The sequence below is a fragment of the Urocitellus parryii genome, chromosome 3, assembly GCF_045843805.1.
Source record: "Urocitellus parryii isolate mUroPar1 chromosome 3, mUroPar1.hap1, whole genome shotgun sequence".
Taxonomy (NCBI): domain Eukaryota; kingdom Metazoa; phylum Chordata; class Mammalia; order Rodentia; family Sciuridae; genus Urocitellus; species Urocitellus parryii.
The window spans coordinates 174,315,433-174,329,888 of record NC_135533.1 but is presented as its reverse complement, the minus strand read 5'-3'; the positions used below and the strand labels follow the sequence as shown (position 1 = coordinate 174,329,888).

At 35.3% G+C, this 14,456-nt stretch overlaps 1 protein-coding gene across 1 annotated transcript in view; it reads left to right on the top strand.

The window, feature by feature from the left end:
* The window catches only part of Dnah12 (dynein axonemal heavy chain 12), a 262,207-nt gene that overhangs the window by 172,628 nt on the left and 75,123 nt on the right, over positions 1 to 14,456 (top strand). Inside the window, exons 49-53 of the mRNA XM_077795643.1 lie at positions 525 to 656; positions 8,490 to 8,579; positions 9,226 to 9,366; positions 11,887 to 12,128; positions 14,248 to 14,395. Coding sequence (XP_077651769.1) covers positions 525 to 656; positions 8,490 to 8,579; positions 9,226 to 9,366; positions 11,887 to 12,128; positions 14,248 to 14,395 — 753 coding nt within the window. The remainder of the gene's footprint in view (positions 1 to 524; positions 657 to 8,489; positions 8,580 to 9,225; positions 9,367 to 11,886; positions 12,129 to 14,247; positions 14,396 to 14,456) is intronic.

Below are 14,456 nucleotides of genomic sequence, written 5' to 3'. Positions count from 1 at the left end.
GATATGTAGATGTTAATTTTCCAGCATTTGTATCATTGCAAGAAATGTCAGAAGGATATTTATGTGGGAATGGGTAATAAATAAGTGAATCTCTAGGTTCTGTCATAACAATAAATGCATTTTTAGAAATTAAGTTTAGAAGCAGGACCTATTTCATTATTTTGTCAATAAAACTAATGTATATGGGAAAATACAGAAATAAATCTTTATCTAAATCAGGGTTCTTAACCTGAGTTTTAGATAATGGGAGCTTGGGTATGTGATTGTACATGGGTAAAAATACATTTTCTGCAAGGTTCAGAGCTGTCATCCTCATAAGAATCTATGAACCCCCAAACATTAGAGAACACTAGTCTTAACCTGTGATAAATACTGTTTTGGTAATTATTTCATAACCATACAAAGCAAAATAAAAAATTACAATTTTGAATGAAAGGGTATACTTCATTACTCCCCAAACTTTAAAAACTCCCCTTATTTGAAAATAAACTATTCTGAAGATGTCTTGTTTTCTTTTGGTTTAGCCATCTGATATTACAATTGTGAAATCAATGAAGAATCCTCCATCTGGTGTTAAACTAGTTATGGCTGCTATTTGTGTTATGAAAGACATAAAACCAGAAAAAATTTCAGACCCTTCAGGAACTGGAGGGAAGGTAATAACTGGGCCCAGATTCAATCATATTCCTGAATATATAGGACTTGTTTGTAATATCAATATCAAATTAAATATCAATAGTACTTAATCCAGGAAAGAAATACTCCTTTCTAGATTGAATAGATGGAGAATTATCTGCAGAAACACTGTATTCTAGGTAGTATAGTGTCTGGAAAATGTGATTCCAATTGCTTCTGTCTCCTTTTCTGTCTATACAGGTCTCCCTGCCATCTTGGAGTTAGAATTGAATGAACATTGAGATACTTGTACATTTGTAGCTAAGCTTCTTGAGAATGTGATACATAACATATAGGTTATATTTCTGAACATTCAAAATATACTGTTTAGTTAAATAAGCAGTATAGTGAAGTTGTTAAAAGCATGTGTTCTGAAGCCAGAATATCTATATTGAGAAATCCTGAACCTCCTAGCTGTGTAATCTTATACAGGATGCTTAATCTCTGTGGAATTCTGTGAAAAGACATCACGGTACTAATGTGAGCATTAGAGTAATTAATATATATAAAGTTCTTATGTATAAAACCTTATAAATAATAATTACAATAAATGTTAGCTGCTATTATAATTATTATTCAAGGATATATTCCTTAAGAAGGTAGGCATAGTATCCATCCATATTACAGACTGATTTTCTTCTCAGGGTTTCATAATGCCTAGGTTTGAATTCCTAAATTGAAATCTTTTTATTTTATTTTGTCCTTTCTTCCTCCATTTCTTTTCTTGCTTGCTTTCTTTTTCTTCTTCTCCTTCTCCTTCTCCTTCTCCTTCTTGCCATTCTATCCTTCATTGAAATAATAAAGAACATAAATAGGCTCTTGTCAAGTTATTCCCATTTACATGCACCCCCAGTTCCAGTCAAGCTTCTGATAGTAGAAAAAGAATGGTGAGCTAGTTATTCAACATCTTTAATTAGTATGTGGCTTTACCCTGTTACAGATAGAGCAATGTACATAATTTTTGGCTTTCTGTTTTCTCTTCTTTTTATTTCATTTGGAGAGCCTAGATAGGTAAGGAGATTGCCTTTAAGAAAAATGCATGAGCCACCTGTAATCCCAGCAGTTTGGGAGGCTGAGGCAGGAGGATTGCAAGTTCAAAGCTAGCCTCAGCAACTTAGCAAGGTCCTGAGCAACACAGTAAGACCCAGTCTTTAAATAAAATACAAACAAGGGCTGAGTTTGTAGCTCAATGGTAGAGTGCTTGCCTCACAAACGTGAGGCACTGGGTTCAATCTTCAGCACCACATAAAAATAAATAAATAAAAATAAAGATTAAAAAAATACAAAAAGGCTGGAGATGTGGCTTAATGGTTAAGTGCCCTAGAGTTCAATCACTGGTTCCAAAAGAAGAAAAGAAAATGCTTGTTGTTTGAAAGAGTCAAAGAATAAAGGAACATAAAAAAATTGAAATGATAAAAATGTACTTTCTTATATGAAGCTGATGTCTATGTTAGCTTTAGGTTTTCAAAAGAAATGACTACACATTCTCTTTTCAGTATTTAATTTTTTGACAAAAATTTATAATTTCATCTCCATAGTTAAAATATTTCATTTATGTAATATGTTCTCAGAGAAGAATCTTAGTTTCTAAGGAGAGATGTAAGTTGACGTTTTGAAAGCATATGGACAGCTTTTCTGGATAATATGTCCTTTTTTAAAGATAGATAGAGAGAGATAAAGAGGAGAGAGAGAATTTTAATATTTATTTTTTAGTTTTCGGCGGACACAACATTTTTGTTATGTGGTGCTGAGGATCAAACCCGGGCCACATGCATGCCAGGCGAGCGCGCTACCACTTGAGCCACATCCCCAGCCCTGGATAATATGTTCTTAAACTTTAAGAAGAAAAATTTTATATTTAACATTTATTTTATTTATTTTTATTTGTTTTAATTAGTTATACATGACATCAGAATGTATTTTGATTCATTGTACACAAATGGAGCACAACTTTTCATATCTCTGGTTGTACATGACGTGGAGTCGCACCATTCATGCAAACATTCATATACCTAGGGTATGATGTCTCATTCCACCATCTTTCCAACCCCCATGCCACCTCTACTCCCCTTACTCCCCTCTGCTCAATCCAAAGTTCCTCCATTCTTCCCTTGCCCTCCGCATTACAAATCAGCATCCACATATCAGAGAAAACATTTGATTTTTATTTGGGGGGAAGGATTGGCTTACTTAACATATTCCCCAACTCCATCTATTTACCTGAAAATGCCAGAATTTTATTCTCTTTTATTACTGAGTAATATTCCATTGTGTATATATACAGTTTCTTTATCCATGAATCTGTTGAAGAGCATCTAGGTTGGTTCCACAGTTTAGCTATTGTGAATTGAGCTGCTATAAACATTGATGTGGCCGTGTCACTATAGTATGCTGATGGGATAGCTGGGTCAAATGGTGGTTCCAATCCAAGTTTTCTAAGGAATCTCTATACTGCTTTCCATAGTGGTTGCACCAATTTGCAGTCCCACCAGCAGTGTATGAGTGTGCCTTTTCCCCCACATTCTAACCAACACTTATTGTTGCCTGTATTCTTGATAATTGCCATTCTGACTAGAATGAGATAAAATCTTAGAGTAGTTTTGATTTGTATTTCTCTAATTACAAGTGATGTTGAACATTTTTTAATACACTTGTTGATTAGTTGTACATCTTCTGAGAAATATCTGTTCAGTTCCTTAGCCTATTTATCGATTGGGGTTTTGTTGTTGTAGTTGTTGATAAGTTTTTTGAATTCTTTATATATCCTAGAGATGAGACTCTGTCTGATGTGTGTGTGGTAAAGATTTTTCTCCCATTCTGTAGGCTCTCTCATCACATTATTGATTGTTTCCTTTGCAAAGAAGCTTTTTAGTTTGAATCCATTCTATTTATTGATTCTTGGTTTTATTTCTTGTGCTTTGGGAATATGGTTAAGTAAGTCAGATCCTAATCTGACATGATGAAGATTTGGGCCTGCTTTTTCTTCTGTTAGGTACAGGGTCTCTGGTCTAATTCTTAGGTCCTTGATCCACTTTGAGTTGAGTTTTGTATATGGTGAGAGAGAGAGAGGTTTAATTTCATTTTGCTGTATATGGATTTCCAGTTTTCCCAGCACTATTTGTTGAAGTTTTTTTCTACATATCTTTTCTCCAATGTATGTTTTTGGCACCTTTGTCTAGTATGAGATAACTGTAATTATGTGGGTTTTTCTCTGTGTCTTTTGTACCACTGGTCTATGTGTCTGTTTTTGTGCCAATAACATGCCATTTTTGTTACTATAGCTCTGTAGTGTAGTTTAAGGTCTGGTATTATGATACCTCCTGCTTTGCTTTTCTTGCTAACAATTGGTTTGGCTATTCTGGGTCTCTTATTTTTCCAAATGAATTTCATGATTGCTTCTTCTATTTCTATGAGGAATGTCATTGGGATTTTAATTAGAATTGCATTAAATCTATAGAAAGTTTTTGGTACTATGGCCATTTTGACAATATTAATTCTGCCTATCCAAGAACATGGGGATCTTTCCATCTTCTAAGGTGTTCTTCTGTTTCTTTCTTTAGTGTTTTATAGTTTTCATTGTAGAGGTATTTTGCTTCTTTTGTTAGATTGGTTCCCAATTTTTTTTGAGACTATTGTGAATGGGGTAGTTTTCCTAATTTCTCTTTCATAGGATTTGTCATTGATGTATAGAAATGCATTTAATTTATGGGTATTGATTTTATATCCTGCTACTTTGCTGAATTCATTTATTAATTATAGAAGTTCTTGTGGAATTTTTTGGATCTTTGAAATTAGAATCATGTTGTCAGCAAATAGTGATAGCTTGAGTTCTTCTTTTCCTATTCGTTTCCCTTTAATTTCTTTCATCTAATTGTTCTGGTAGAGTTTCAAGGACTATGTTGAATAGAAGTGATGAAAAAGGGCATCCCTGTCTTGTTCCAGTTTTTAGAAGGAATGCTTTCAATTTTTCTCCATTTAGAATGATGTTGGCCTTGGGCTTGGCATAGGTAGCTTTTACAATATTAAGGTATATTCCTACTATCCCTAGTTTTTCTAGTGTTTTGAACATGAAAGGGTACTGTATTTTGTCAAACGTTTTTTTCTACATATGATTCCTATCTTTAAATCTATTGATGTGATGGATTTCATTTATTGATTTCTGTATTTTGAACCAACCTTGCATTCCTGGGATGAAACCCACTTGATCATCTTTTAAATATTTTTGTATGGGATTTTCCAGAATTTTATTGAGAATTTTGGCATTTATGTTCATTGAGGATATTGGTCTGAAGTTTTCTTTCCCCTGATGTATCTTTGTCTGGTTTTGATATCAGGGTGATACTAATCTCATAGAATGAGTTTGGAAGGGTTCCTTCCTTTTCTATTTCATGGAATAATTCGAGGAGTATTGGTATTAATTCTTCTTTGAAGTCCACTTTATCTGATATGAGTGTAGAAACCCCTGCTTGTTTACACAGTCCATGTGAGTGATATGCTTTTTCCCATCCTTTTACCTTCAGTCTGCGGATGTCTTTTTCCTATGAGATCAATCTCTTAAAGGCAGCATATTGTTGGGTCTTTTTAAAAAATCCAATCTGCCAGTCTATGTCTGTATTGATGAGTTTAGGCCATTAACATTCAGGGTTATTATTGAAATATGGTTTGTATTTCCGGTCATTTGGATTTATTTTGGGTTTTTAACTTGACTTAGTTTCTTCTTTGACTGGCTTTTTCTTTACTGTAGTTCCTCCCTTTGCTGATTTTCATTGTTGTTATTCATTTTCTCCTCATGGAATATTTTGCTGAGAATGTTTTATAGTGCAGGCTTTCTCATTGTAAATTCTTTTGTTTATCACAGAGATTTTTATTTCACAGTCAAATCTGAGGCTTAATTTTGCTGGATATAAGATTCTTGGTTGGCATCCATTTTCTTTAAGAGCTTGTTGTTCCAGACCTCCTACCTTTGAGGGTCTGGGTTGAGAAATCTGCTAAGATCTGAATTGGTTTCCCCTTATATGTAATCTGAAACTTTTATCTTGTGACTTTTAAAATTCTATCCTTATTCTGCATGCTAGGCATTTTCATTATAATGTGCCTTGGTATGGATTTGTTGTAATTTTGTATACTTGGTGTCCTGTAAGCCAATTCATTCTTCAGGTTTGGGAAATTTTTTTATATTATTTCATTGAAAAGATTATACATTCCCTTGGTTTGTATCTCTGTGCCTTTCTGTATCCCAATAAATCTTAAATTTGGTCTTTTCATGTTATCTTGTAATTTTTGGAGGTTTCTTACCATCTTCACTGAGTGGTCAACTTTATTTTCAAGATTATATATTTTGTCTTTTTTGCCTAAGGTTCTGTCTTTCAAGTGATCTAGTCTGTTGGTGATACTTTTTATTGATTTTTTTAATTGGTTTATTGTTTCCTTCATTTCAAGGATTTCTGTTTTGGGGGGGGGGTTTCTCCACAATCTCTCTTTCTTGAAGTAATCTTACTTTTTTATCTCTTTATTGAAGTGATAATTGTTGTTGATTTGCTCTCTTAAATCATTCTTTACTTAGCCGATCATTTTATTTTATTTTATTTTTAATATTTATTTTTTAGTTGGGCACAATAGTTTATTTTGTTTACTTTTATATGGTGCTGAGGATTGAACCCAAGACCTCGAACATGCTAGGTAAGCACTCTTCCGCTGAGCCACAACCCCAGCTCCTCTTAGCAGATCATTTTAACTATGTACACTCTGAACTCCTTTTCTGACATTTCTTCCACTGTGCTGTCAATGGATTCTATTATCATAGCTTCTTGGTTTGTTTGGAGCACTTTCTTCCCTTGTTGTTTCATGTTGTTCATGTGTCTTCCCTCTAGCACTGTGAATCCAAAGTATTATAGTTTTTATCCTATAAACTTATAGTGTCCTTGTAGGTTTCCAATACCTCACCTTTAAGAGGGAGATTAATATTAACACCCAATGCAAACAATATGCAGCCTTAAACCAAACAGCTCCTATTTAGATGATTCCAGTTTTGTCACAATGAACAGAAATGATATATATGATTATTATCTACAATACAAATAGTAGAATTGAAAAAGGGTCTTCAGTTTCTAATGGTAAAGAGAGAACTGGGAGGAGGTGTAGGATGTGATGTTTATGAGGTAGGAGGTGAGAATATAGAGGTATTAGAGCATAGGAAGAGTGAAAGGAATCAAAAGAAGTTGGATGTTGGTAGAAGAAAATAGAGAGACTCTGGGGAAACAGATAAGTGAGAGGAAAATAGAGTAAAAAAATAAGAAAAGAAAGAGAAATAAATATTAAAGCATATACAAAAAAAACTGTAACATACTGTTCAAACATCCCAGTCCTCAGTAACCTGATATAAGAAAAGTACTTGGTTTCAAAAATGTGGAGAATATGAGAGCTTGGAACCAAAAAAGAAAAAGGAAAGAAAAAAATCTCAAAGGAAAATTGAACATTGTTTCTGTTGGAGTTCAATATCTTCTCTGCATTTCTTCTTACCCGATAGGTGGGGTTTTCTGGAGTTTGCTGATAACTCCACCCTCTGGTGGTGAAGGTTACTAAGGTGGGAGGCAGAACTCCTGGAGGCAGTGGGGTATAGTAATTGTCAGTCCCACTGGAAGACTGCACCCCAGGAATCTCCTTTGGGGTCCACTGGTATAATGCAGGAGCCTGATCTTAGCCTCTTATAATGCTTGTGGACCCCACGAGTTCCTAGTCTCTAATTTAGTCTCTAAATTGTAACTATCCTGCCCTTACCCTTTCAACTTCCCAATCAGGAACCTCTCCCTCCAGAGATTCTGGGGGCAGAGTGCTGGGACCCGTATACCTGTCGTGGAAAGCTATTCTGTATCAGGTAGATCAGGACAAGGTGTTGACATCTACAGGCCAGCCATGTAGCTACAAGCACTAGGCTGGGTTGGTGGCTGGAGGGTTTGAGGAACCAGAGGGTCCTGTGATTGCCAAACTGATGAGATCAGGTGATTGATAGATGTTGGATTGGGGAGGGAGTAGAGGACCAGGCTGGTGTTGAATCCCAGCAAGTGCCCCCCAAGTTGGCCCTGGGAGACTGGTGGGCACGAGGCTGGTTGGGTGGGTGAGCAGAGATCAAAATGCCCTCTTGCCGTCTTCCTACCTACTGATCCCGTGCAAGGCTCTCTCTTGCTTCTGCAATAAGTTGGTGGCTATTTGCATACCTAGCAGGGATACCTCTAGTGTAACCAAGCCTACAGGGACCTTGGTGATAGTCTTCCAGGTCCTGGCTATTGTTCCTAGATGGAAACAGCCACATCTCTGGTTGGTGGTAGCAGCAGTGTCAAACCTCTAGGTACATTGATGTTGACTTTCCAGACCCCAGCTGGTGTCCCAAAATGGGATCTGCCCCAAGTAAAGATAGCAGTGGTGGCAGCACTTGCAGCGGCAGTAACCCAAGATGATGGTGGAGGTGTCCCAAGATGGAGGCAACCGCTTTCAGAGATGGGGCTATGAGGGTGAGCCATGGGGTTGCATTGAGTGGTCTGTTAAGAGATGTAGCACTATGGCATGCAGTGCTTCAGTGGGTTGGTGCCTCTGGACCCTGTCCATTGTCCCAAGGTGGAGGCTACTATGTAAGGGGTTTGGTATAGTGGTGGCTGCAGTGTACCAAGACAGAGGCAGGCCCGAGGAGCCACATGTTGGTAGATGGGGAGTTGAAGCATGGTCATTGCTCCTTGTGGTGGGTGGGGCCAGCAGGGCAGCCGTTCATATTGAGTATTTTTAATTGCACGTTTAGTAAGTTCTATAAATTTTATTTTTAGATATTTGATTACTGGGGACCTAGCAAAAAACTTCTGGGAGATATGAATTTCTTAAGAGATTTGAGAGAATATGACAAGGACAACATCCCAGTGAGTTATATTGTATTTTTTTTCTCTAGATGTGACTTTGCCAAGATGTATAAGATCTTTAAAATTATAGAATGCTTTATAAAACATAAGGAGAAAGTCCTTTTTTAGGATTAAGGTAATTAATAAAAGGACATTACATTTACTAATGATTGTATTATGAGTTGTCATAATGCATAAAACATCACTTTCAGATGATTGGAAAGTTATTTAATATATTACTGGTTTATTGTATTATTGACTTGAAAGAGTTCTCTAAATGTCTTCTTACAACAAATAGTTTATTAGGAAACTATACATGTATTTATTTAAGATAAAGTATTATTTTTTCCATTCACATTGTTATTTTATTAATGTTTAATTGTTCTTTTACTTTGTTTTCATTTTTCCATCAACCCACAAGAGTCTTTTAATATTCTTGAAAAAAATCTTGCTTTAGTATCTATAATAAATTTGCATATTTTCACATAAATATTACTTGTGTATCTACCATAGTTATACTTGTTTTTAAATTATCTCAAAATATTGATTTTGGCTTTTAAAGACAACATATAACTTCTTTATTCAAATGTTTTTATTACATATGCTTTCTTCACCTTATGACTGTGATACATGTTGAAATTTTAAAATCTAAATCTTTACTGTATAGGTGACTGTTATGCCGAAGATCCGTGGTGAATATTTGACAAACCCCGAATTTGACCCCGCTAAGATTGCTAAAGCTTCTTCTGCAGCAGAGGGTCTGTGTAAGTGGATCATGGCTATGGAAGTGTATGACAGAGTTGCAAAGGTATTTTGAGCATTTTCATATCTATTTTCTGCTAAAATATTCTCAGAAACTAAAGCCTATGCATATATTTACTATTTAAAGAGTTTTTCAAAGCAATTCCAGAGAGAATTTGTCCTGATACAGAGTAATCATCAGATGTTGATTGTATACCTAGAAGATACAGAGACTATTCCTGGTTGGACCTGGTACTGGTGGTAGTGCTGTGGGAGCATGGATGAGCAGTGGAATTATCCAAACTAACCTAAGGCCCTGAGACAAAGGGGAATTTGGGTTTGATGAGGGGAGAACTGAAAAAGAAAATTTCAAAACATTGAGAGCAAAGCAGCAGATTAAAAATTTGATTCAGCTTTTTTGATTCTACATTTGAGTAAGATCATGTGGAATTTATCTTTCTGTAGCTGGCTTATTTCACTTAATATAACATCCTCCTAGTTCACCTGTGTTGTTGGAAATGAGAAGATTTCATTCCTTTTATGGATGAATAATATTCCATTGTGCATAGGTACCACAACTCCAACTATCTATTGATGGACACTTACGTTGATTATGTCTTGGTGGGAGTGCATATATCTTTTTAATATACGGAATTCATTTTCTTTAGATATTATAAAGTAGTTACTAGAGGCTTGGGTGATTAGAAGGGAGAGGGGATGGAGAGATCTTGGTCAAAGGATGTGTAATTATAGTTAGAAAGGAGGAATAAAGAATGTTCAGAATATGGAAATATTCTGAGACAGAAAGTAGCTAAGTGATTGCCTGGGGACAAAAGATTGGGGAAAGGATTATGGGGAAGGGTTGAAGTGGGAATAATGGTTATGGAGTTTATTTTTTGTAGTGAAAATGTACTAAAATTGTGATGATTGTTGCACAATTCCGTGAATATGTTAAAAACCATTGAATTATACACTTTAAATGGGCAAATTGTGTGATATGTGAATTATATCACAATAAAGTATTTTTTTAAGTTGACTGAAAAGATCAGAAGAAGATCTAGTAGGTAATCCTTAACAGAGATTATGGAACGATCCCCTGAAGCCATGGCAGTCACTGATCAGGAACCTTTTATAAAGTACACATTGGGATCAAGTTCATGGGAGAGCGGAGAATTGTTAAGAGCATTTTGTAAGTATGTCTAGTAAAGGACCAGAGAAACACAAACTTTACCCCCTAAAAGGCATAATTATACCCAGGGAAGCAGGAAATGAAAGTAAAAATGTAGATGAAAATACGTAGTAGCATGTATTTAGAATAAATTCAGAGAACAGAACGAGTGATCAGACTACAATAATTTGAAAGATATTCCTTAATGAATATAACATTTGCTTGTATAGAGGTAGGGGCTTTAATGTAAATAAAACTAATTTCATCTGGGATGTCCTTCCCTTGAACATCCAGTCTATCCACATAGTAATCTCATGGAAGGCTGATAACCTCTCAATTTGGCTAATTTCCACTGTCCCACAGGGCATATGGATTCTTCTGGATCCTTTCTACAAAGCAGAGAAGCCAAAGTATTCAAGCTCTGTCCTACTCTATACATCCACACTGCCATTTTTATTCTGATGCAGCTGCCCCATGTTGAGGCAAGAGGATGGAAGGGAGATAACTAGCAATGTCCCCTCTGAAATCCAAACTAGGAAAGGGAGCTTCCGTCTACTGTTTGCATTTTTAATATGCTCTTCCTTCAGGATTTCAGAGGAGAGAAAGCAGGATATTGGTAGCTGATAACCATACTTTCACTTCCCTCTTTGTCTTCTTCATTCATGTTGATGAACCAGAACTCTCAGGAGGACCTTTTTTCTAACTGGCACAGACTCTCTGATCATCTTCTGAATTTTTTGTACTAGTGAACAAGTTGGCCAAACCTCATTCTTGACATGCTAATAAGTACAACAAAATAACAACTTTAGAAGATCTCTCTTTTCTCAACAAAGTGGCTTTTCAATATTTGTCAAGGAAAAATTAATTTTGTGAAACTGAATACCAAGGAGCTCTCTCCTTTGTATTTCATTTTCACAGTTCTTATCACTCCATGTACATGTGTACCTTGGGGTGACTAGGAGGAAAATCACAGATTTGGAAATTAAATAAAAAACACCAAAACAAAAAACACATTCATGTATTTTAAATACTTCTTATTTCTTTTTTTTAAATATTGTTTAGTGTTGACAGACCTTTATTTTATTAATTTATTTATATGTGGTGCTGAGAATTGAACCCAGTGCCTCACACATGTGCTTCCACTGAGCCACACCCCAACCCCTTAAATACTTCTTATTTCTATTATAAATTTTCTCTGTTCGTCATTCGACCAGCAGTTTCTTACTTTGTCAATCTGAAATAATTTATTTTGTAGGTGACATTTTACTAGTCCAGATGATTTATATGTTTTGTGAACTATATACATACTTTTTGCTTTTATGTAATTTATTATCTTAATACATTTGTATTCATAATACCTAAAAAGGAATTATTTAAAGTTTTACATAGTTCACATCTATATATATTGTTTCCAAATAGGTCGTGGCGCCTAAAAAAGCTCGCTTAGCAGAAGCTCAGAAATCCTTAGCTGAGACAATGGGACTTTTGAATCAGAAGAGAGCAGAACTGGCAGAAGTAGAACACCATTTGGAAAATTTACAAAAGACATTTAAAGAGAAAACTGAGGAAAAGGCTGCTTTAGAAGATCAGGTGGAACTCTGTGCTAAGAAACTTGAAAGAGCCTCAAAACTAATTGGGGGACTGGGTGGAGAAAAAACAAGGTCAGATTTCTACTCATTTTAACAAGATTTAAGAATGTCAGACTTGACTATGTGACTACTTCAGGGTTTTTTTTTTTATATTACTACCAGTTTTAAAATGGCTAGTTGAGAATATGGGATTTGTACAAGATACTTGGCCAGACCTCTCCAAAGATGAATATCAGGGTTGAGCATGGTGTTTGTAACTTGCTTTTAAATAGTTTTAAAAAGGCAGTTAGTAGAGGCTGGGGTTGTAGCTCAGTGGTAGAGTGCTTGCCTAGCAAGCACTAGTGAGGCACTGGGTTCGGTCCTCAGCACCACATAAAAATAAATAAGTAAAGGTATTGTATCTATCTACATCTTTATTTTAAAAAAGGCAGTTAGTAACTATTTTTTAAAATATTTTTAGTTATAGATGGACACAATACCTTTATTTATTTATTTAAATATTTATCTTTTTAGTTGTAGTGAACACAATACCTTTATTTTATTTATTTATTTTTATATGGTGCTTATAAGTTTCTTGCTTAGTATCTGGATGGCCATCTTAAGTGACAGCCATCAATTTAAGAAAAAAGTTTCACTTTCCTGCCCAAGGGCTTTTCTGAGAAAGGCTCACCACTCCCTCATACCAACCCAGCCCTTAACCAACTACATTAAGACCTGCTTGGCTCTGACTACTGAGCCTCCCTCATAAAAGTCCTAGAACTCAAGCCTGTTTTGCCTTTCTCTTCTATAGAGAGATTGCCTTTATTTTGTCAGCTCTTATAAATAAACTGTCCTATGTATCTCTGCCTGGTCTCAGTCTTTCATTTCTTGCTTACCCATCTCTTACTTTCCCTTCAGTGCTGAGGATCAAACTAAGGGCCTCACATGTACTAGGTGAACACTCTACCACTGAGCCACAACCTCAGCCTGATATTTACTTATGTGGTGCTGAGGATCGAACCCAGTGCCTCACACATGCTAGGCAAGCACTCTACCAGTGAGCCACAACCCCAGCCCTGGTTTTTAATTTGTGATATGTAGTTGTTAGATATATAATTCTTCCCAATTTTGTATGTGTTCAAAAATTTTTTTTAATAAAATGGTTAAAACTATTTCAAAGAAGATAAAACTGATTTAATTTAATAAAGGCAGTTAGCTTTTTTCTAATCCATTTACCTGGGCTGGACAGCAAACTATTTCATTTATTAATTATATTTGTTCAATGCATAGCATGATAAGGTAATATGTCTTTGAAAGTGTTTTGTAGGACAGATTAGATGGTTTTGGAATATAACTTTTTATTTAACTTCTCATTTATTTCCATTAAATGAGAAAAATATTAATCTTAGTATTTCAACTTCTTTACAATTTACATACAGTTTTTATAATGAGTTGCAAATGTTTTCTGTTAACAGTCTAACAATGAATACTGAAACAAATAGTAGGAACATTAGACTAAATCATCCTAGCAAAAATTATTAGGCAAAATGCTCATGTTTTGTTTTTGCTTGTTCTGAAGAGCTAGGTCCTATAAGAAATACCTAACATTCTTTTTTTATTTCCTAAAAAATAAATGATAGCGGAATGCATTACAATTCTTATTACACATATACAGCACAATTTTTCATATCTCTGGTTATATATAAAGTATGTTGACACCAATTCATGTCTTCATACATGTACTTTGAATAATGATGTCTATCACATTCCACCATCCTTGCTAGTCCCCTGCCTCCTCCCTTTCCCTCCCACCCCTCTTCCCTATCTAGAATTCATCTATTCCTCCCATGCTCCCCCTCCCTACCCCACTATGAGTCAGCCTCCTTATATCAGAGAAAATATTTGGCTTTTTTTTTTTTTTTGGATTGGCTGATTTCACTTAGCATTATCTTCTCCAAGGCCATCCATTTTCCTAATATTCTAAAAATGAAAGGCAGATTATCATTCAAATAATATAGATATATAGGTATAAATAATAGCATATTAGAGTTAGAAGGGATCCAATTTCCTTATTGTACAGATAAACAAGTGCCCAAGGTTTAAATAACTTTTTGTTATAGAATTTGGTTTGGAAGCCCTTGCCCTTTTACTTACTGTCTTCTGTTGTTCCGTATCTATTGTATGTCTCTTTTGCCTCTGGCTAATCACACAGATGGGCGCAAGCTGCAGATGACCTTCAGATAACATATGAAAATTTAACTGGTGATGTCTTAGTATCAGCAGGAGTAATAGCTTACCTTGGTGCTTTCACTTCTGGCTTTCGACAAACTTGTACAGAAGATTGGAGCATGTTGTGCAAGGTACTAGTTTTATATTTAGTAAGTTTTGTTTTAGAACATTCAAAGTACATTTTGAAGTATT